This window comes from Ricinus communis, chromosome 7, assembly GCF_019578655.1.
Source record: "Ricinus communis isolate WT05 ecotype wild-type chromosome 7, ASM1957865v1, whole genome shotgun sequence".
Taxonomy (NCBI): domain Eukaryota; kingdom Viridiplantae; phylum Streptophyta; class Magnoliopsida; order Malpighiales; family Euphorbiaceae; genus Ricinus; species Ricinus communis.
The window spans coordinates 28,074,152-28,094,522 of record NC_063262.1 but is presented as its reverse complement, the minus strand read 5'-3'; the positions used below and the strand labels follow the sequence as shown (position 1 = coordinate 28,094,522).

The window sequence follows — 20,371 nt, the reverse complement described above, 5'->3', positions numbered from 1 at the left end:
AGAGTGAGGGTGAAGTGCAAGAAGGCTGCTTGTCCATGGCTGTTGTTTGCAAGTTATGAAAGGAATACTGGGAACTTTGTGGTGAAGACTTATAAGCCAGTGCATAAATGTCACAAATTTAATAAGAATGCACTATGTAACTCAGATTTTTTAGCAAAATATTTCAAGAATGGGATTATTTCACAACCATCTATCAAGCTATGAGAGTTACAAGACTTGTGCAAGAAAAAGTTGAAGATGTATGTTGGTATAACTACTTGTAGAAGAGTTAAGAGAAATGTATTCCAACAGAGTATGGGTGATCATGTGCAGGAGTTTGCCAAGCTCCATGACTATGTTGATGAGATTAATAGATCAAATCCTGGCAGTACCTGTTTTGTAAAGATTGATAAAGAAAAAAACCTAGATATGAAGTGTTTGACAGATTCTATATTTGCTTAAGTTCTTGTAAACATGGGTGGAATGAGGGATGTAGGAAGGTGATTGGGCTAGATGGATGTTTCTTAAGAGGAATTTGCAAAGGACAGCTTCTTGTGGCAGTATCAAAAGATCGAAATGGGTAGATGTCTCCCATTGGTTGGTCTGTAGTTGAGTTAGAGACAAAGGTCACTTGGATGCATTTTTTACAAAGCTTGAGAGATGATCTGGACTTGCAAAATGATGAAGGTTTGACTATTATGACAAACATACAAAAGGTAAGATATTATGTTTACTGTATTTAATTGCTATTATTATTTCTTATTTTTTTTTATAAAATTTATGTTTTTGATATGTATTTGGATTAGGGGTTGATACATGTTGTTAGTGATGTCATGCCTAATGTTGAGCACAGAATGTGTGCAGGCATATTTGGAGTAACTGGGCAAAAAACTGGAGAGAGGCTGAAAGGAGAAAAAAATGTTGAGAATGTGCCTGGAGTAGTTTTGAGGCAAAATTTAGGGATAAGCTTAATGTTATAGGGAAACTAGGTAGAGGGATTTATGAGGACCTTTTATGCTACAACAAAGAGACATGGTGCATGGCATATTCTGAAGATGTAGCTAAGTATGATGTCTGTGAGAATAATATAGCAGAAACCTTTAATTCATGGATTTTAATACTTAGTATAAATCAATAATTTCCATACTTGAAGAAATTAGGAAGAAAGTTATGACAAGGATTACAACCATGAAGGATTTTGCTCACACTTGGTTTATTAATATCTCACCAATGGCAATGGAGAGAGATTGCAGAAAAATAAGGATAGAGCTATGAGTTGTCAGATTCTATGGAATGGGGATGCAGGGTTTAAAATTTCTGATGGGGATTATAGCCATACAGTTGATATCAAAAAACAAACATGCACCTGTAAGGGCTAGCAATTGAAGAGAATTCCTTGTGCCCATGCCATCTATGCAATGAACCATAGGAATATGATACTAGAAGACTTTGTTTTATATTGGTATAAAAAAGAAACATATCTCAAGGTTTATAAATTCCCTATATAACTAGTACTTGGCATGAGAATGTGGCTTGAGTCAGATCATAATCCAATTGAACCTTCAGATAAAACAAAAAAGCCAGGCAGGCCAAAGAAAACTAGAAGAAAATCCAGGGATGAGCCAAAGAAGGTGGAAAAGTTTCCTAGAAGAGGTGCACAAATGACTTGCTCATTGTGCAAAGCTAAAGGCCACAACAAGAAAGGTTGTCCTAACAAAGGAATATTAACAAGTCAAGTATTTGTAAATAAAGGCTGTTCTTTTTTTTATTATTTTTTATTAGATTGTAGTTTACTACATATTTAATTGATAATGTTCCTATGAATTGACATAGGCAAGTGCTCATATGATGAATACAACTATTGATGGAGTGAGAAATAGAAATGTTCCATCTCAGGTATACAATGTGATGATTGAATATATTGCATTGGTTTTTATTTTCTATTTGCATTACATAATACTTGAATACATGCTGAGGTGGGGAATAGTGGTATTAACCTAACAACACCAATAACACCACCTGTGACAACAAATGTCTCAAGTGCTTCTAAATCCACTGGTGTCACAGCAAATATCCCAAATGCTTCTCAATCCACTGGTAGAGTTGTAAACAGTAAAGGCAGAAGCAAAGGTTTTGGGAGAGGAGGTGTTGGAAGGGGCAGAGGAAACAATATTGCTGCTAGTCCTGCTGTTTATACACCTAACAATGAATCAACAAGACAACCACACCATCCAAAAAGACCAAGATTGAATGGCCTAGGATGCTATATAAATGAACAAACTGGGTACACAGTGTACAATGTAAGTTATAAGTCATGCACCATTATTTCCAATTGTCATAGGGACTTATCCTAATATGTGTGTTTTTTGTACATTTCTCAGCCTGGCCAGAGCAGCAGTCATTGTACCTCCTGCTCATTTCAAGCATGCTTTTCAACCTATTGACTTGGGTTTTAAGCCTCCAGAACTTAAGTGGAAAGGCAAGAATGTTGTTATCACCAAACAACTGCAACAAGAACAAGCTCAAATGACAATGCAAAATAGAAGAAGTGCCCAACAAAGTGCAGATAATGTCAGACATTCATCAACTGCCCCATAACCAAGCATCAATTCTAGCTAGAATAGCTCTTCAATGCCATTTCATGTCCCAAAACCAAGATGGAAGCCATAGAGTTTAAGACAATTTATGCACTTTTTGAGTTTGTAAATAAAGGATATTTGGTAGTAGTCCTTTTTTAATCGTAATGACAATAAACAAATTATATTATTTTTAGGCATCTATTAGTCTTGTACTGTTAAAAATATAAGTTTTTAGTATGACAGTCCTTCAATTCATGTTTTGGACTAATTCTTGTAATGCACTCGAAATAGTATTTTCTTTTCATATTTTTTAGTCCTTTCTTTTTGCAATTATCAGTTTATATACCAGCAAAGTAAATACTTGAATTTTCTCATAATGCTATATACTTTAATTACTTTAGAATTAACCTTAAACTACTAAATAACAACAGCCATGCACTATTACACCATATCTACTCACTTATAGCAATTGCATTACAATCCAGAAAAAGAAAATAACAACAACAAGCAACAACATTAAAAGCTTCGCCTTATTCTTTGCACTTTGCATCTCATCTTCACTTCTTCTAATACATCTCAGCAAACCATTAATAACTTGTCTTGAATGTTCAGCCACCGGTGAATCAAACCATATGAAAATACCCACAAGCACCGATCCTCTACAATTTAAATAAACTAATTACATATTAAATTAAGTAAATCAACTTACAATTTTAAAATATTAACAAAAATAGCAATTCTTACACCAAAGTTTCTACATTAAAAAACCTTCGTCTAGGATTTGAAACTATCCACGACGCCTTCAATTTAGCAGGTTGCTCATAATGACACGTTGGAAACATAAATTTTTTGGGTAATTGGTCGATTTTAGACTGCTCCATCATGAGAAGAAGGAAAAAATTTTTGAAATAGAAATAGAAAATGAATGTAATATAACTTGACAAAACCCTAAAAATCAAAAAGAGAATAAGAATGAAGAGGATGATGGATGTTTTATGAAGAAAACTGCACCAAATAAAGCTGTTTTATATCCATGTCAGCGTCTTAAAAAACAACTCACTCATGCATCAGAGCTACCACCAAATGCACCTTTCCAAATCACCATGCAGGTGCTTATGTGTGAGTAGGGCTGAGCATGGATCTCGGTGATTCCCGCCCGAATCGAATAACCGTACCGAAATAACCAAAAGTTTTTATAACCGAATTGAACCGATCCGAATTTTTTTACTATTATGTAATGGTACTGGTTCTTTAGTAAAAACCGTACCATAACTGTACCAGAACCGATCCGTGTACCAGAACCGATCTGTCTTGTACTGATCCGGATCAAACCGTAGAACCAAATTTTTTACATATATTTATTAATAATTATTTATATTATATAAATAATACATATTAAAAATAACTATAATATTATAAAATACTTTATACTCTATAAAAAATTATTTTATATTTTTTATTTATATAATTCAAGCAATTATTATTAAAATAAAAAAAATAATACATATTAAAAATAACTATAATATTATAATATACTTTATACTCTATAAAAAATATAAGTTATATATATTAATATGTCACATAGTATACTGATACTAGTAATATAGTATATATACTATAATACTAGATTTAAAGTACTTAAAAGCTAGGTGCAAATTAAAGTAATTGGAAGCTAAGTATACCATTTATTATGGTGAAGATGAGGCAAAAGATTTGGAAAAAATATTGAAAACAGCTTTAGAGTTGATGGTGGATGAATACAAGATAATTGAGGATAAATTATATATGGGTGAGGTTGTAGGGAGCTCACAAAAATCTGCATATGATAGTGGGCCAAGTGATACGGAAACAGAAGAAGAGATTGATGAGTTCTTTTTAGAGGAAGAAGCGCAACAGAATTTGTCTAAGATATCTGAGTTAGATAGGTACTTCGAAGAATTTGCAGAAAAATTCACCATTGATTTCGATATCTTAGCATGGTGGAAGGTGAATTCAGTAAGGTATCCTATCTTATCCAAGGTTGTACGCGGTGTATTAACTATCCAAGCTTCAACAGTAGCCTCTGAATCTGCATTTAGTACTAGAGGACGAACTCTAGATCAATATAGAAGTTCTTTACTTCTTACAACAGCGTAGGGCCTCATTTGTTGCCAAGATTGGCTTAGAAGTTCAAATAAACATATCCAACTAGAAGAATCAATAGAGGATATTGAAAACATAGAGTCAAGTAACATTTCTTTACTTCTTACATATGTTTGTTTATTGTTGATGCTGTTCAGTTTTATTGACATAATTTTTTACTTTTATTGTAGAAATTATTCAAGATCCTGAGATTGGTGAGTCCCTTATGTCAAGATTAAATGTGGAATGCTAATTTTGAGGGGAGGTAATAACATTCTTTTGCTAATTTTGGACATGTATTTTAATGCTGCATAAAATCTGTAAATTTATTTATTTTAATGATTGTCATCTGCAAAATATTTTTATGCTAGTAGAAACATATATTTTAATGGTTTGTATTTGAATATTGAATGAATTATTATATTTGCAAGTGACTGAATTGCAAAACAGGTTGTTCAAGAATGTGATTGCAATTCTAATTCAGATTTTCATGCTATTTTTTTTAGGTTGGTAATCATATTTTCTCTAAATGTATTTGATTAAAGATGATATTAAAGTTATATTTTTTAAATTTTTTAGAACCGAAAATAGCACCGAACCGAACTGTATTTAACCGTAAAATTGGTACAATACAGTATTGGATCCTTTTATGTTTGGTACGGTATTGGTACCTTCAATTTTAAAATATCCGAGGTTTGGTATGGTCCTGGTGATTTATAGATAACCGAATTGGACCGATCCGTGCTCAGCCCTATGTGTGAGCAATTAGTTAAGTAGATTTGTTTAATAGGTCAAAGTTGAAGTCTAGGGTGCTAACTGATTTTTTTAGACAAGTACAAGGAACTACATATGTATTAGGCCAAAAAATTAATGAAATTTAAGCTTTGGCATAAATATTTAATCATCGACCTTTATTTATTAAGAAAAATTAAAAATTTTAGTTAATAATAAAAAATAAAACTTAAAGAATTAATTGATAATAAAAACTTATATTTATATTCTTCAACTGCCTTCACAAATTTTTCTAATATCTAACTAAGTGATATACCTCTGTTATTTAGAGATTGTGCATATCACTAATTAATTATTTAATTTTTAAATGAGTCTCTTTATTAAAATATGATTAAAAAGAATTCTCACTAGTATTTTAGGTGTATTAGATTTCATTAATATATTCATAAAAAATACTTAAATATTATCATGAACTTTATTCCTAGGATTTAATTATACCATAAACTTTTTAAATAAACCAAATGCTTCACAAATATAAATTTAAAACTTTTTAGTAACAAATAAAAAATATTAAACAGAGATCAAATAATATAATTTAAAAGTGACTTGGCAGAAGACCATTTAGATGAAATATAATAGGAAAAGAGGTGCATAATATTATTTTTTAATTAAACTAAAGTCAAATATATTTACAAAAGCTAAATCCTCATTGCTTATTACTATTATAGTGAGATTAATAAAATGTAAATCCTTAATGTCTACTCATAATATAATTTCATTTTATCACCAAACTAAAAGCATCAAGATAAGATAACTAAAGGACACAAGTCAAATATAGCTATTGACTTCTATATGAACCTTTCAATTCTGTCCAATGAATTAAAAATTGATCATGCATATCACATTTAATAATAAAAAGAAATATCACAAGTAAGGATCTTCTATCTTTTTAATTTTGTGATTATTTAATGTTAATATAAATCCATTAAGTATTATATTGAATAATAATATTCTTTTGCTCAAAACTCATCAACAAGATATTTCTAATTAATTAATTAATTAATTAATCTTTTTGACATGATGAAAGAAACTTCTAAATATCTCCTTTAACACTCATTATATACACACAAAAAAGGCTATCAATGATCAAAACTTATACCAATTTTGTGAACCTTTTTGGGACATGTTTAGACATATCTGCCAAACCAAATTCCCAACAACCATTTTCACATCTCTGTTTTCAAATTGTAGTCATTATTAATGAAGACACTCCAAACAGACTGCCCATTTTAGTACTTGTCAGAAATGTTACACAATTTACCTTCATTTATTTTAATTTTTATTTATTTTATATGTCAATATAATATTTTTATAAAATTATCTCTTAATTTTAAAATATTAAAAAATATTATATGTATTATCTAATGTACAAAAATTGGAACAAATTGAGATAGGTGTTTAGTATTTTTCAATTTAAAATAAATTATACAAAAATTGAAAATAAAAATAAATAAATAATTATTTAAAAAATAAGTTGGTTAACAATTAACTAATTATTAGCTAAAAGGAAAAAAAATCTAAAAGTCAATCACCCATTTCAATTTAATTAACTAAAATTATTTTTAAATAGATAATTCATTTTTAATTGTACATCAATTAAGAAATATAAATTTTTTAGCTAATGTTATTAATTTCTCTATAAAATTATAATTTTAAAATATAACATATAAAAATTAATTGCATGCGGTAATATTTATATTAATAAATAAAAATATATTATTGAATTAATAATTATAAAATAGAAATAGATTACAATTTAAAACATATTTGAAAGAACTTTTTAAAGGGAAATGGATTAAAACTTTAAAAGTATGAAAGTGAAAGATCCATTAAATCAGTAAGCTAATTATTATTTTAATAAAAGAAAACTGAAATAGAAAATTTTGTCTGGAGAATAGAGATAGAAGATTTTTGAAAGAATGGAAGATTTTTTAAATAATAAAATTAAGACTAAATCAGAAAAATTATTAAATTATGTTAACTAGAATTTCAACTTATTATTAAATTTTTGAAGTTTTTATTTTATTTTAATTTTAACTATTAAAAAAATTTACACATATTTCAGTTTTGTTTATTTTATTAAGTCTTTATATTTTAATTTTTATTATATGACAAAACATTATTATTTTGTTAAGAAATAAAAATTTAGATATAAAAATTTAATAAAATAAATAAAAATTGGAAAAAAAATGTAAACTAAAATTAAAAATTCAACAGGTTAAGAAAATATATTTTGCGTGAATTTTATTAGCAACTTCATTTGGCTTTCATATTCCCACCTTTTCAGTGGCTCGTGTTTTTTACGCGCCACCAACTGAGAAATGATATATATTACTCTGTTTGGTTCACATCATTGAATATACAAGCTTGCTTAAAAAGAGAAAAGAATAAATCAATGAAGAGAAATCGTAATCAGCCTGTCGTCTAGTCCACTTCTCTCCTTCACAGACATAAAATAGTAGACTTTCTGCTCTCTTCTCTGTTTTTCCTAGTTGCAGAGAGAGAGCAGCTCTGCTTCTCTCCTTGACGACATCGTTTTTTCGATATAGAGAGAGAAAGATGTATGCGGTGAAGCAAATATCTTCATTCAATCTCCAGGGATCACCAGGCGGTACAAAGACTGGGTTAAAGAGGATGACCCAAGTGCCAGTATCAAGAGCGACTTATGGTGGATCAATAAGAGCAGTGATAAGCAGTGAAGACAAAAGTACTAGTGTAGAGTCTGCTGATAAGTCTTTAAGTGGGCGATCAGTGTTGCCTTTAGGTAATGATGAGAGAGCAGGAGGAATTCATGTGAAGGCAGTGATTACTACAAGGAAAAAGATGAAAGAAAAGATCAATGAAAAGTTTGAAGATCAATGGGAGTATTTTGTTAATGGGATTGGTCAAGGGATCTTGATCCAGCTTATTAGTGAAGATATTGACCCTGGTATGTCTTCAGTATATTTTCTTATTTACCCTTTTCAATTGGGTGATTATATGACTTGGATTTTATGATCATTTCCCAGTGTGAAAATGGTCACTTGGATGTGTATGTTTTATTTATTTATGTTTTGAAGTACAGAGCTCCTGTTGATTCTTGATATTTATGATTTGGTGAAACAATATAGATTGGCCATTTGGATATTTGAGTAATAAAGTTTACTGCTTTGCTCTTGTTAGTAACCAAGTCTGGAAAGAGTGTACAGTCTTCTGTTCGAGGCTGGTTGCCAAAGCCATCAAGCCATGCTCATATTGTTGAATATGCAGCTGACTTCATGGTCCCCTCAGATTTTGGCACTCCTGGAGCTGTTCTCATTACCAATCTTCATAACAAGGAGTTCTACTTAATGGAGATTGTCATTCATGGTTTTGATGACAGCCCATTTTTCTTTTCTGCCAATACATGGATCCATTCTCAGAAAGATAATCCTGAAAGCAGAATTATCTTCAGAAATCAAGTGAGGATTACTAGCTATTCAATAGTTACTTTATTTCCATATTGTTATGTTTTTATCTATGTGATTGACCATGTTGTCTGAGCAGGCTTACCTACCATCACAAACACCTCCTGGCATTAAAGATCTACGGCGTGAGGACTTGCTTAGTATTCGTGGTAATGGAAGAGGCGAGCGAAAGCCTCATGATAGAATTTATGATTACGCACCTTATAATGATTTGGGTAATCCTGATAAGGATGGAGATCTTGCTAGGCCAGTTCTTGGTGGTAATAAGACTTGGCCTTATCCTATGCGCTGCAGAACTGGCCGACCACCAGCCAAGAAAGGTAGTATTCTCCAAAAATTTTAGATTCCGTCCATTATATCTTGTCAATACTAATTCTAATTGGGATATACATTTCACTGAAACAATGTCTTTAGCTCCTCTTTGTGAGAGTAGAATCGAGAAGCCACATCCTGTTTATGTTCCTCGGGATGAAACTTTTGAGGAGATCAAGCAGAACACTTTCTCTGCTGGAAGGTTGAAAGCTCTGCTTCATAATCTCATCCCAACTATTGCTGCTGCATTGTCAAGCTCAGATATTCCATTCTCATGCTTCTCTGATATTGATAAGTTATACAATGATGGTCTTCTCCTAAAAACTGAAGAGCATAAAGTAATTCATCCTGTATTGGGCAATGTGATGAAACAGGTTCTAAGTGTTAGTGAAAGATTACTGAAGTATGAAATCCCCGCTATTATAAAAAGTATGTATCTGTTGTATTGCTTGCTTGGTTTATAAAGCCGACAGTTGGTTTATATATATATTTATGTCCAGGGGATAGATTTGCTTGGTTGCGTGATAACGAATTTGCACGCCAGGCTTTGGCAGGGGTTAATCCAGTGAACATTGAGGTTATGAAGGTAATTTCTGAACTGCATTTTATTCTTGCTGTTAACAGGATTCGTTGTTTGTATTTTTTATGTTAGGTTCTATTCTACAGGAATTTCCAATTCTGAGTAAACTAGATCCTGCTGTATATGGCCCTCCTGAATCAGCACTCACAAAAGATCTAATAGAACGAGAACTCAATGGAATGAGTGTAGAAAAGGTAAAAGCATCATGCTGTTTGTACATGCATCCATCTTAGCGTGATCTCCACATACTCAAATTGGTGCTTGATGCATTGTATTCAGGTGTATGACCCAAGCAATAAGATTTCCACCTTAAACATTTAGTCTTAGAAATCAACGCGAACTCATTTCCTAGCAAAGAGATGCACTTTGTTCTAATTTGCTCTATGATGCTTGATACAGGCAATTGAGGAGAAGAGGTTATTTATACTTGACTACCATGACATGCTTTTGCCATTTATAGACAAGATGAACTCCTTGCCAGGGAGAAAAGCTTATGCCTCAAGGACAGTTTTCTACTTTAACAAGGCTGGCATGTTGAGGCCAATAGCTATTGAGCTATCACTTCCTCCAAAACCTTCTTCACCTTCCAATAAGAAAGTTTACACTCATGGGCATGATGCTACAATACACTGGATATGGAAACTAGCCAAAGCTCATGTCTGCTCAAATGATGCTGGGGTCCATCAACTAGTAAATCACTGGTAAAAGAATGGTCTCATCTCCACAATATTTCAGTTATTGGCATATGTGATTCATTTAGGTGACACATCAATTTAAATTCTCCATCTCTGCTTTCTTCGAGGCTGGAATTTATGTTGAAACTGAAGTTAGCAATGTGGAACATAACTTGTTTTACTTATTCCATTGTGTCCTATGCTACTTATATGTGATTAATCTAAATTCTCAGGTTGCGGACACATGCTGCTATGGAACCTTTCATAATTGCAACTCATAGACAGCTCAGTGCAATGCATCCAATATACAAGCTGCTTCATCCTCATATGCGGTATACACTAGAAATAAATGCACTTGCACGACAAAGTTTAATAAATGGAGGAGGCATAATTGAGGCCTGTTTCAGTCCTGGGAAGTATGCCATGGAGATTAGCTCTGCAGCATACAAGAGTATGTGGCGGTTTGACATGGAGGCATTGCCAGCAGATCTCATTCGCAGGTAATTTTCAAAATACATTTTGTTATTACCTCGAAATTCACCTTCTTTGATGCACTAAACTTTCTCCCTCTCCTTTTTGCTTAGTCTTTAATAGCATTATCCAGTTCTAATCACATTCTGCCTTGATATCCTTGTTAACTTATAAAACAAATCCACAAGATCGTATAATGATGAAATTTTTCAGGGGTATGGCAGAGGAGGATCCTTTGATGCCTTGTGGTGTCCGACTTGTGATTGAAGATTACCCTTATGCTTCAGATGGACTTCTCATATGGTCAGCCATTAAAGAGTGGGTAGAATCTTATGTCAATCACTTTTATCTGGAACCTAATTCTATCACTTCTGATCTCGAGCTCCAGGCTTGGTGGGATGAGATTAAGAATAAAGGTCACTACGACAAACGAAATGAACCATGGTGGCCTAAACTCCAAACCAAAGAGGATTTATCTGGCATACTAACAACAATGATATGGATCGCATCAGGTCAACATGCAGCTTTGAACTTTGGGCAGTATCCCTTTGGAGGGTATGTGCCTAATCGTCCTACACTAATGAGAAAACTCATCCCACAAGAGAATGATCCTGATTATGAGAACTTTATCCTAAATCCCCAGCAAAGATTCCTATCTTCTTTGGCAACTAAACTTCAAGCCACCAAAGTGATGGCTGTCCAAAACACTCTGTCGACTCATGCCCCGGATGAAGAGTACTTGGGTGAGGCGAATCAGTTACATAGCCATTGGATAAACGATCACGAAATACTGCAATTGTTCAATAGATTCAGAGGTCGAATAGAGGAGATAGAGCAGACAATAAATAAGAGAAACAAGGACATTCGTCTTAAAAACAGAAATGGTGCGGGCATTCCTCCCTATGAATTGCTCCTTCCCTCCTCAGGTCCAGGGGTAACTGGCCGAGGAATCCCCAACAGCATTTCTATCTAATGGATTTAAACTGGTTTAAAGTCAGAATAGGTCTGGTTGTAGCTAGTGATTGTATCATGCTTTGTCAATGGATATTCAGTTCCAAAATCTCTGCAACAAAGTGGTCATATAATTACGATTGAAGAAAATTTTTGTATCAAGCACTTGCAGCTTTGTAATAACATGAGATGTAGACTGTAGAACACATTTACATTATCCAAGTTGATTAACGTTGGCTTGTTCTTGTAAAACAAAAGAAACTAAGATCAATTAAAGTGACATGGTTTGATGCTAAAGTGAAGAATTCATAACTTAGAAGTAGCTCCTGATAGTGCAAATCTGATTAAGTCTTTCCTGAGCACTTTACCGCCTGCATTCTTCGGTAATGAATCAATGAAGATAACCCTTCGTATCCTCTTATATGGCGCAACCTATATTTTTTACAGGTGTTAGAGAGATGGAAAAGGCCCTAATCTAACTATGGGAGAACTGAAAATTTATTTACCTGTTTAGCTATAAAATCTTTGATTTGTGATTCATCAATTGTGCTTCCACTTTGCCGTACCACAAAGGCCATGGGTACCTGACCTGCTTCGGCGTCAGGATACCTGCTAATATATTTCTTATCAGATCCACTGTACAACAAATCCAGCACTAGAATGGTTTTCTAGTAACCATAATACATTAAACATATATAGTTTATGGATTCTTGGAAAGGAATTTCTTACGGAATTACAGCTGCCTCAGCAATATCTGGATGGGAATGAAGCAGATGCTCAAGTTCTGCGGGTGCAACCTATATAAATTGCAGCAAAACATGATTATGCACATGTACAGATATGAGACTAGATCAAGCAACAATACTAATGAGATTAACTACAGTAACAGAGATACCTAACCTGGTAGCCTTTATATTTGATTAGTTCCTTAATTCGATCCACAAAAAACAGGAAGCCTTCATTATCTATATAACAAAGGTCCCCAGTCCTCAGCCATCCCTCAGAATCTAAAGTCGCAGCAGTTGCTGCTTCATCATTAACATAACCTACACTAAATTGAAAACATTCAATTTAGAGCTTATAATTCTACCCATCATAGCAAAATAATGATGCGCTTATATAGAAGAGAAAAGAGAAATAAATATAAAAATTACCCTTCATAATGGATGGTCCTCTAACCCAGATTTCACCAGGAGAGCCAGGTGGGAGATGAGTACCAGTCTCAGGATGAACAATCTTTGCTTCGCAGTTAGACATGAGCTTTCCTGTTGCCCCCATAACTTGACCTTCTTCAGAGCCTAATGTTCCAAAGACTCTTGCTGTTGATTCAGTCAACCCATATGCCTTCATTTTTTTTTATAGCTATAAACATCATTAGTACCTCATAATTACATTACAAACTTCAAATAGCAGCATTTACAACCTTTAAACAATTTTGTGTAGTATATGAAGCAAAAAAGGAAAAATAAAGACAAAAAGTAAGTGCTCAACTCATAAAGAGCCAAAAATTTGCACTCTAATTCACTACATTTCTGCTTTTCCTTTAAACTAGGAAATATTAAAACTAGATTATTGCTGAACTAACCTGACCCAAAATGACATTAGGAAACTTTTTCCTGAACTGTTGAACAACACTTTCCCTGAGTGGAGCTCCACCACAACCCACAACTTCAAGAGAACTCAGATCATACCCATCAACCATTCCATTATTACCCTTAGCCATGGCCACAACAACAGGTGGAGCAAGCGCCATATGAGTAATCCTGAAATCCTGAATAGCTTTCAACATCATCTTCATATCAAACCTCCCCATCGAAACCAAAGTCTCTCCCACTGTCAATGTTCTAATGAAGTAAGATAATCCATACACATGGAAGTAAGGCACTACACAAAAGCTAACCGGAGGTGTCTGCCTGGGCGCGCGAACAGCATGACCTGCTGCTGCCACGTATGTGAAGTTTCTATGAGTCAAAATCACTCCTTTAACTCTCCCTGTAGTCCCTGAAGAATAAAGAATCGCTGCGGGATCAGATTGATAAATACGAGGTTTAACAGGTTCAGGTTCTCTGTGACTTCTGATCGATTCAAACCAATGTGAGTCTATGACAATTGTGTTAAGATTAGTGATTTTATGAGCGGTATGGCCAGTGACAAATGCGACTACAGGCTTGGAGAGGTGAATTTGATGCTGAATCTCGGATTCTGAACTTGCTGGATTTCCAGGTGAGACAATAACACCTAAGGATAAAAGAGAGAAACAAATAATAGGGATATGGACTGAGTTTGGAGAAAGAATAAAAGCAGTGTCTCCTTTCCTGAGGCCGAGAACGATATGAAGATACGAGGATAAGCTTTTGGTGAGAATAATGAATTCAGGATAAGAAATGCGGTGGCCAGTGACAGCGTCAATAAGCGCAGGAGTGGCTGCAGAAGGAGGGAAAGATTGGAGAAGGGAGAAAATGAAGTCAGTAACTGAAATTGGGGAAGCAAGAGGTGGAAGCTGGGCTAAAGATCTGAGGCTATAGAAAGTTTTAGTTTTTGAACAGAAACCACTTTTTGGGTCAATACTGGAAGATGGGTTTTTCTCAATCTGAGACATACCTTTTGTTTATGGTGAGTGCGTCAGGAAGAAGATTGCAGGATTAATGGAGTTGTGTTGTGAATAAGAATGAGTGGCGAAGAAAAAGAGGTGGAATTTGAGTCGATTAATTTGCGTTTAGGATTAGGTTTAGCGACTTGACTCTCAGTTAGTTGCATTTTTAAGTTACCCGCCTGTTTTTGGCAGGCGACAGTTGGGTTAGTTCTATTTGCCTGGCAGCTACGCCTGAAAGGCCCGATTGTTTCCATACGTCTGTTCTGAAGTCGCTCTGAACTAAAGAAAAGAATAGGCCCATCACATAATTAATTCCTTCTTTTCAATAATTTCTCTTTAGTTTAGATTCTATTATTTTTTGTTTTCTTTTAATAAAATAGGGCAAATACCGAAAGAAAATCTAATAAATAAAAACACATGATTGCCAACTACTTTACCATTCATGTCAATCAATGAATCAAAATTACCTTTGCTACTCTTCCTCCTTCAAGAGTCCCAAATTACCTTTGCTATAACCATGGATCATCATGCAATTCTATCATTAAATTAGCCCAACTTTTATTAGATATTAATGCTCAATCTTAACCGAAAAGAATGGGGGGTCCAATCCAATGATGAATATTAATCATTAGTACATTTATATGTGTTTACCCTATGAAGCAAAGCATCACTATTTTTTCCCACATTTCTACGTCTTCTCATCATGTTTTTTTTTTTTTTTTAATGCCTCCTACGTACCCATTTCCTGATGGCTACTCCCAACGAACTTTCAAATCTTGGCGGGATTGACTTCCCCACTATCCTACTAAATCCATACCAATAAATAATATATGCATTTCATGCCTTTTTTTCAACTTGAGTTCTAAAGAAAATTGTTATTAATCAATAATTGAATTGTTTATCGAAAAACACATTGATCAAATTTGTACATTTTCACATAACAAATAACTAACAGAAAAAGGACTTCTTTGTGGAATTAATGATGTGAAAAACAAAAATAAAAAATTAGTTTTTTTTTTTTAAATATTTGTAAGACAAAATGCATAATAAAGAAAACTTCAAAGTAAAGTTATCTTTTAAAAAAATATATATATTATTAAAAGCAATCATTTTTTTATATGTCTAACTCCTTCTAACATGAGTTGATGCCTGAAATTTGAATTTTCTTCTATCAAAAGAAAATTAAAAAAAAAAAAAAAGAAATTTGGTTTTCACTTAACCAAATGATTGAAAATTTTGCATATCAGACAATGTAGTAAGTGTGTATTTTTAATGGCAGTCACTCAAGTCACAGTATTTTCTTGGTAATTTATTATTTTGAATGCTCATCCATTAGTTCTAATGGAATGGAAGAATCATCAGATTGAAGATTGAATACTTTTAATATTAAAAATTAAATGTTCTTTTCTTGGATAATATCTTGTCCCCTTATTCATTCTTATAGAGAAGGATGGCACAAAAATTTAAATATTAAAAGCAAAGTAGATTCTAGCTTCCACTTTACAACTTTCCAGTAGAATTCTCAAAATTATCCCATAATCCCATGCAACTCAGACCCACTATACTATATGTTCCTCATCTTTACAGCCTCACAATGCATAATAGTTACTCCACAGTCTAAGTGATCAATGGCTGAAATTACCCACTTCAAACTATTACTTGCAGTCTATCCAGAGTGCATTTGTATGAAGATGGTATTAAAAAATATATATATTTGGTGCAAAGTGTCTATTTAAATGAATACATATACGGACAGACAATGAGGTTAGGCACTAAAAATCATTTGATCAGCCTTTTGACCAGAAGAATCATCAACCAAAGGAGATCACAGCTTCACTTGTGTTTTTTAAATTAAAGTTCTTGTTGTTCTGTTTTCTTGATTTGAAGACGAGAAAATTTCAAGATTGTTCATGGCAGATCCTCCCATACAAATAATACACCAACCACCTGCAATTCAGACACCTCTCCTTCCTCCAACTCAAAACAACAACACCAACCACCATAACCACCACCACCAGCCAAATCAAGAAACTAATGCTGATCTTAATCAGTCACTTAAAGGGCTGGAGATATTTCTTACATTTCTTGGTTTCAATCAATCTTCGGTTTTGAGCTTTCTTGTTTCTTGGACTGTTTTTATATTGATAGGTGGGTTGCTTCCTGTTTTAATACTTGAGTTGTCTAAATGTTCTGGTTGCGACAAGTATCAGATAAAGGACTTCGAGCTTGATATTGTTGCTTCTCAGGCTTGTCTTGCTGCTGTTTCTTTAGCCTGCCTTTCCCTTAATCTACGCAAGTATGGTGTGAGAAAGTTTCTCTTCGTTGACCGCTGTAATGCCCATATTTTGGCTCGGTTTAGTCATCAATATGTTCAACAAATTAAGGTTAGCTTTTGCTTCCTCTGTTTGATTTCGTAATTATTCTGCAATTATGTTTAATTTTGCTAGTAAACCCATGTCTGAAGATGGTTTCTTGATTTTTAATGCCAGTTGATTTATTTCATAGAAATTTGCTTGAATTGGACCAATTGGTCAATTGCCTTTGTATGATGTGCTTAGTGTGAAATGAAGTCTGTAAATCATTTGAAGTCTGAACACAGTAGCCTTGTAATTTTAGAATTAGATTGTAATGCTATTCTTTCCAATTCCTGGTAATTTCCTAATTAATCATTACTTTCTATCTCCAGCCTGTGAACTTACATCAATCATTGGAATTTCTCACCATTACAAATTGTGTTTATGTTGTTCTCTGTCATATTACAGTTCTTTATCTTTCATCATCATGATAGTAAATGTTGGCCTATGAAATTAAATGATTCTAGAATTTGATTTTCAGGATTCTTTCCGTTTACTGGTCTTCTGGTCACTGCCATGTTTCATTCTGAAAGTAGTGAGAGAGGTCATTCGTATATCGTACATACAACATGAATCATGGTGGTTGTCTACCACTATTTTGTTAGGCATGACTCTTTCCTGGAGTTATGTGAGTACTATATCTTTAACAGCCAGCATTATATTTCATCTGGTCTGCAATTTGCAAGTTATTCACTTTGATGACTACGCGAAGCTCTTGGAAAGAGAATCTGATGTCTTGCTATTTATAGAGGAGCATATTCGTCTCCGTTATCACCTGTCAAAGATAAGCCACAAGTTCCGCATTTTTCTTCTTCTGCAGTTTTGTGTTGTCACTGCAGGTCAAATCGTTACTCTTTTCCAAATAACAGGGTATAGCGGTATTATCACTGTGATTAATGGAGGCGATTTTGCAGTTAAGTCCTTCATTTTCATAGCTAGTTTCTTAGAATATTGTCTAACCAAAAACTATATTTGCGCATTTCAATGATTCAAGGTCTATTATTTGCATATTTTCAGGTATCTTCAGTTGTCCAGGTAGTTGGGATAATTCTTTGTCTCCATGCGGCTACAAAAATATCCCATAGAGCCCAAGGAATTGCTTCTGTAGTTAGTAGATGGCATGCATTGGCAACATGTGGTTCAGGTGATTCATCTCACATGAGAGTTTCAAATAGTGCAGGTAACTTGGAAGCTCCGAATCCGCTCAACTCGCTACAAATAACTTATTCTGAAAGTGATTTGGAGTCTGCGGATTATATTGCAATGCCTACAAACACACAATTGGCATCCTACATGTCTTCTTATCACAAAAGGCAAGCCTTTGGTATGGACTAAAATCATCTTATTTCTATATAATCTTAACTGAGCATCAAGAAACCGTATTACTTTAATTAGATTACATCCAATCTAATCTGCTGCACTTTCTTGTTTAGCATGATAGGTATCTCCAAATTATGTTAATAACATTAGCAAGATCATACATATAAAAGAAGAACTAAATCAGTTGACTGATTGAGTATGATTGTTGGTTAATATATCATAAATGCCAATAATACCATCTAACATGCTATGCCAAGAGTGGATCTATTGACTAGATACAGCATGTGTACACCATTCCATGCCTGTAAAAGCATATGTGATAGCAATAAAAATCTTGGCATTATAATTGCCAGTTGTCTTGTACTTATTGATAGTAAACTTGACCTAGATCCTTATACATCTGCATTTGCCTGAATTTGTGGAATGATCTTTTTAGTTGGTTTAGAACTCCTATCCATATCTAAGAACAATAGCAGAAAGTAGTACTAGAATGAGGGAATCTTATACAACCTTATTTGCTGGCTGTGATAGAAAAAAATGTGAAATGGAACTAGGAATTGAGTATCTAATTTTGTATATGGAGTTGCAATTTAAACATCTCTATCTTTTGTTCATGAAATGTAGTTTAGCCGACTCTTAATTAGGCGCAATGTGCATGTTGCACATAAGAAAATGTTTGACCTCATGATTGCTTTCGAACATTTTTTTGCCAGTTTTTCAAGTTTGTTTTATTCACATATGCAGTCATGTATCTACAAAACAATCCTGGAGGGATCACTATATTTGGTTGGACGGTTGATCGCGGCCTAATCAACACAATCTTTTTCATTGAACTTACTCTTGTAACCTTTGTGCTTGGAAAGACGATAGTCTTCACTTCTAAATGATAGTTTCCAAAGCTAAGCTTGGGCAAAATGCTTGGAAAGTTTATGAGCTTGGAAAGCAACATAGGCTGAACTTCCAAGGCCAACCTCGTTCCATCACTTATAAAGCTGGAAGACATGTTATGATTATTAAGGACACTAAGACTGATAGATCATGCTGACTGAAAGAACAACCATCCAGCTTGCTGCTGTTTCGGGCAACTAAAGTAAAGAAGAAAACAGACAAGTCTTCTGTCACAATCTACCTAGTAATGAACAAAGATTGAGATGCATTTAGTCTAGGTTGTAAGCATACTACATATTTGCCTCCCATAGAATAAGAAAAAGTAGCAATTCATCTCTGTACCCTGCCTATATTTTCAGCTTTGATCTATGCCCCAGTGGTGAAAAAGAAAAAGAAAAAGAAAAGAAAACTTATAGTTATCAACGAGTTTGAACCCATGTGTCATGATGGGCCACAAATATTCTGAACAGTAAGGCAGAGCTCAATTGCAAGTGAGTGGTGACATTGTCTTGCAATTGAATTATAAACTGAATAATCACCTAAATAATTTCCATGAATTTGAGCTTGCAAATTCGAATATCAATAGAAGCTAATCAATAAAAGACCTTAACTGGGGGTACTCCTCATGTAAATACACAGACATCAAACTTGAGTAAAGTGAAAGAGGAGAAGATCAGGATGGAATTTTATATGTTCCATTGACTATCCAATGAGCTCTGTCGTTTCAAATTTTATTCATATTAAATGCTACTCTATCATATTATTATATAAAACCGTAAAGTGTAATGCCACAAAAAAGAAAAAGAAAGAGAGAATTGATATGTGTAGGAAAGAAAGAGAGAATTGATATGTGTAGGAAAGATTGAGGAAAATGATATATAAAGTTAAGGGAAAGAAAGTCTTGAAATTTACAGGTAAAATTGAATTTATTTTAATAAAAGTTCATTTAGGTATGTATCCGATTTCTATTAGTATTATTTTTCTTTCTCGCGCCTTTGTTAGTGCTTCTCCTTTTTTCTCCACCAAAATACATATATGTCACTTGATTTTGGCATTTATGTTATTTGAATTTATTCAATTAATGAAGAATATAGATATTTATACTTCTTTAATAGTTATGTTAAAATAAGTAAAAAATAACAAAAAATAAAATAAAAGAAACAAATTGTCTCAACAAAAAATAATATTTATTTTTATTGATTGGTTAATTTATATTAAATATTAACATAAAAAAAATAAAATATTCATTTCATAATTTTTTGTTATATACAAGTGAGTGAGTAATATTTATATAGGATAATTAAAAATAGT

General features: G+C 33.3%; 3 protein-coding genes across 4 annotated transcripts; 2 read left to right on the top strand and 1 right to left on the bottom strand.

The window, feature by feature from the left end:
* Positions 1-7,829: 7,829 nt before the first annotated feature.
* On the top strand, positions 7,830-12,067 carry LOC8278422 (lipoxygenase 6, chloroplastic). Its single transcript, XM_002514917.4, has 9 exons — positions 7,830-8,400; positions 8,634-8,911; positions 8,997-9,237; positions 9,332-9,658; positions 9,730-9,815; positions 9,896-10,003; positions 10,209-10,510; positions 10,717-10,983; positions 11,168-12,067. The coding sequence occupies exons 1-9, from the start codon at positions 8,031-8,033 to the stop codon at positions 11,925-11,927; spliced, it is 2,739 nt and encodes a 912-aa protein (XP_002514963.1). The 5' UTR covers positions 7,830-8,030; the 3' UTR covers positions 11,928-12,067.
* Positions 12,056-14,752, bottom strand: LOC8278423 (4-coumarate--CoA ligase-like 9). The gene is made up of 6 exons (XM_002514918.4): positions 13,491-14,752; positions 13,060-13,249; positions 12,806-12,951; positions 12,635-12,702; positions 12,412-12,514; positions 12,056-12,337 (listed from the first exon to the last, which is right to left on the bottom strand). The coding sequence occupies exons 1-6, from the start codon at positions 14,502-14,504 to the stop codon at positions 12,212-12,214; spliced, it is 1,647 nt and encodes a 548-aa protein (XP_002514964.1). The 5' UTR covers positions 14,505-14,752; the 3' UTR covers positions 12,056-12,211.
* Positions 14,753-16,212: 1,460 nt separating this feature from the next.
* On the top strand, positions 16,213-19,479 carry LOC8278424. 2 transcript variants are annotated; one of them, XM_015716638.3, is made up of 4 exons: positions 16,213-16,882; positions 17,334-17,765; positions 17,870-18,165; positions 18,917-19,479. In XM_015716638.3, exons 1-4 carry the CDS (start codon positions 16,409-16,411, stop codon positions 18,969-18,971), a joined length of 1,257 nt encoding a protein of 418 aa, XP_015572124.1. In that variant the 5' UTR covers positions 16,213-16,408; the 3' UTR covers positions 18,972-19,479. The 2 variants fall into 2 exon arrangements, with proteins under 2 accessions (XP_015572124.1, XP_015572123.1); XM_015716637.3 differs by having other exon boundaries at positions 16,214-16,882; positions 17,870-18,176.
* The last annotated feature ends 892 nt before the right edge of the window (positions 19,480-20,371 follow it).

What these genes read in the sequence shown, in the direction of transcription:
- LOC8278423 (XM_002514918.4), bottom strand. Translation starts at nt 14,504, where the DNA reads ATGTCTCAGATTGAGAAAAACCCATCTTCCAGTATTGACCCAAAAAGT. An exon ending in CTAATGTCATTTTGGGTCAG is followed by an intron (nt 13,250 to 13,490) that starts GTTAGTTCAGCA and finishes AAAAAAATGAAG; the next exon opens with GCATATGGGTTGACTGAATC. An exon ending in AGGACCATCCATTATGAAGG is followed by an intron (nt 12,952 to 13,059) that starts GTAATTTTTATA and finishes AATTTAGTGTAG; the next exon opens with GTTATGTTAATGATGAAGCA.
- LOC8278424 (XM_015716637.3), top strand. Translation starts at nt 16,409, where the DNA reads ATGGCAGATCCTCCCATACAAATAATACACCAACCACCTGCAATTCAG. An exon ending in TTAATGGAGGCGATTTTGCA is followed by an intron (nt 17,766 to 17,869) that starts GTTAAGTCCTTC and finishes GCATATTTTCAG; the next exon opens with GTATCTTCAGTTGTCCAGGT. An exon ending in TCACAAAAGGCAAGCCTTTG is followed by an intron (nt 18,177 to 18,916) that starts GTATGGACTAAA and finishes TCACATATGCAG; the next exon opens with TCATGTATCTACAAAACAAT.
- LOC8278422 (XM_002514917.4), top strand. Translation starts at nt 8,031, where the DNA reads ATGTATGCGGTGAAGCAAATATCTTCATTCAATCTCCAGGGATCACCA. An exon ending in ATGGAATGAGTGTAGAAAAG is followed by an intron (nt 10,004 to 10,208) that starts GTAAAAGCATCA and finishes TGCTTGATACAG; the next exon opens with GCAATTGAGGAGAAGAGGTT. An exon ending in CATCAACTAGTAAATCACTG is followed by an intron (nt 10,511 to 10,716) that starts GTAAAAGAATGG and finishes CTAAATTCTCAG; the next exon opens with GTTGCGGACACATGCTGCTA.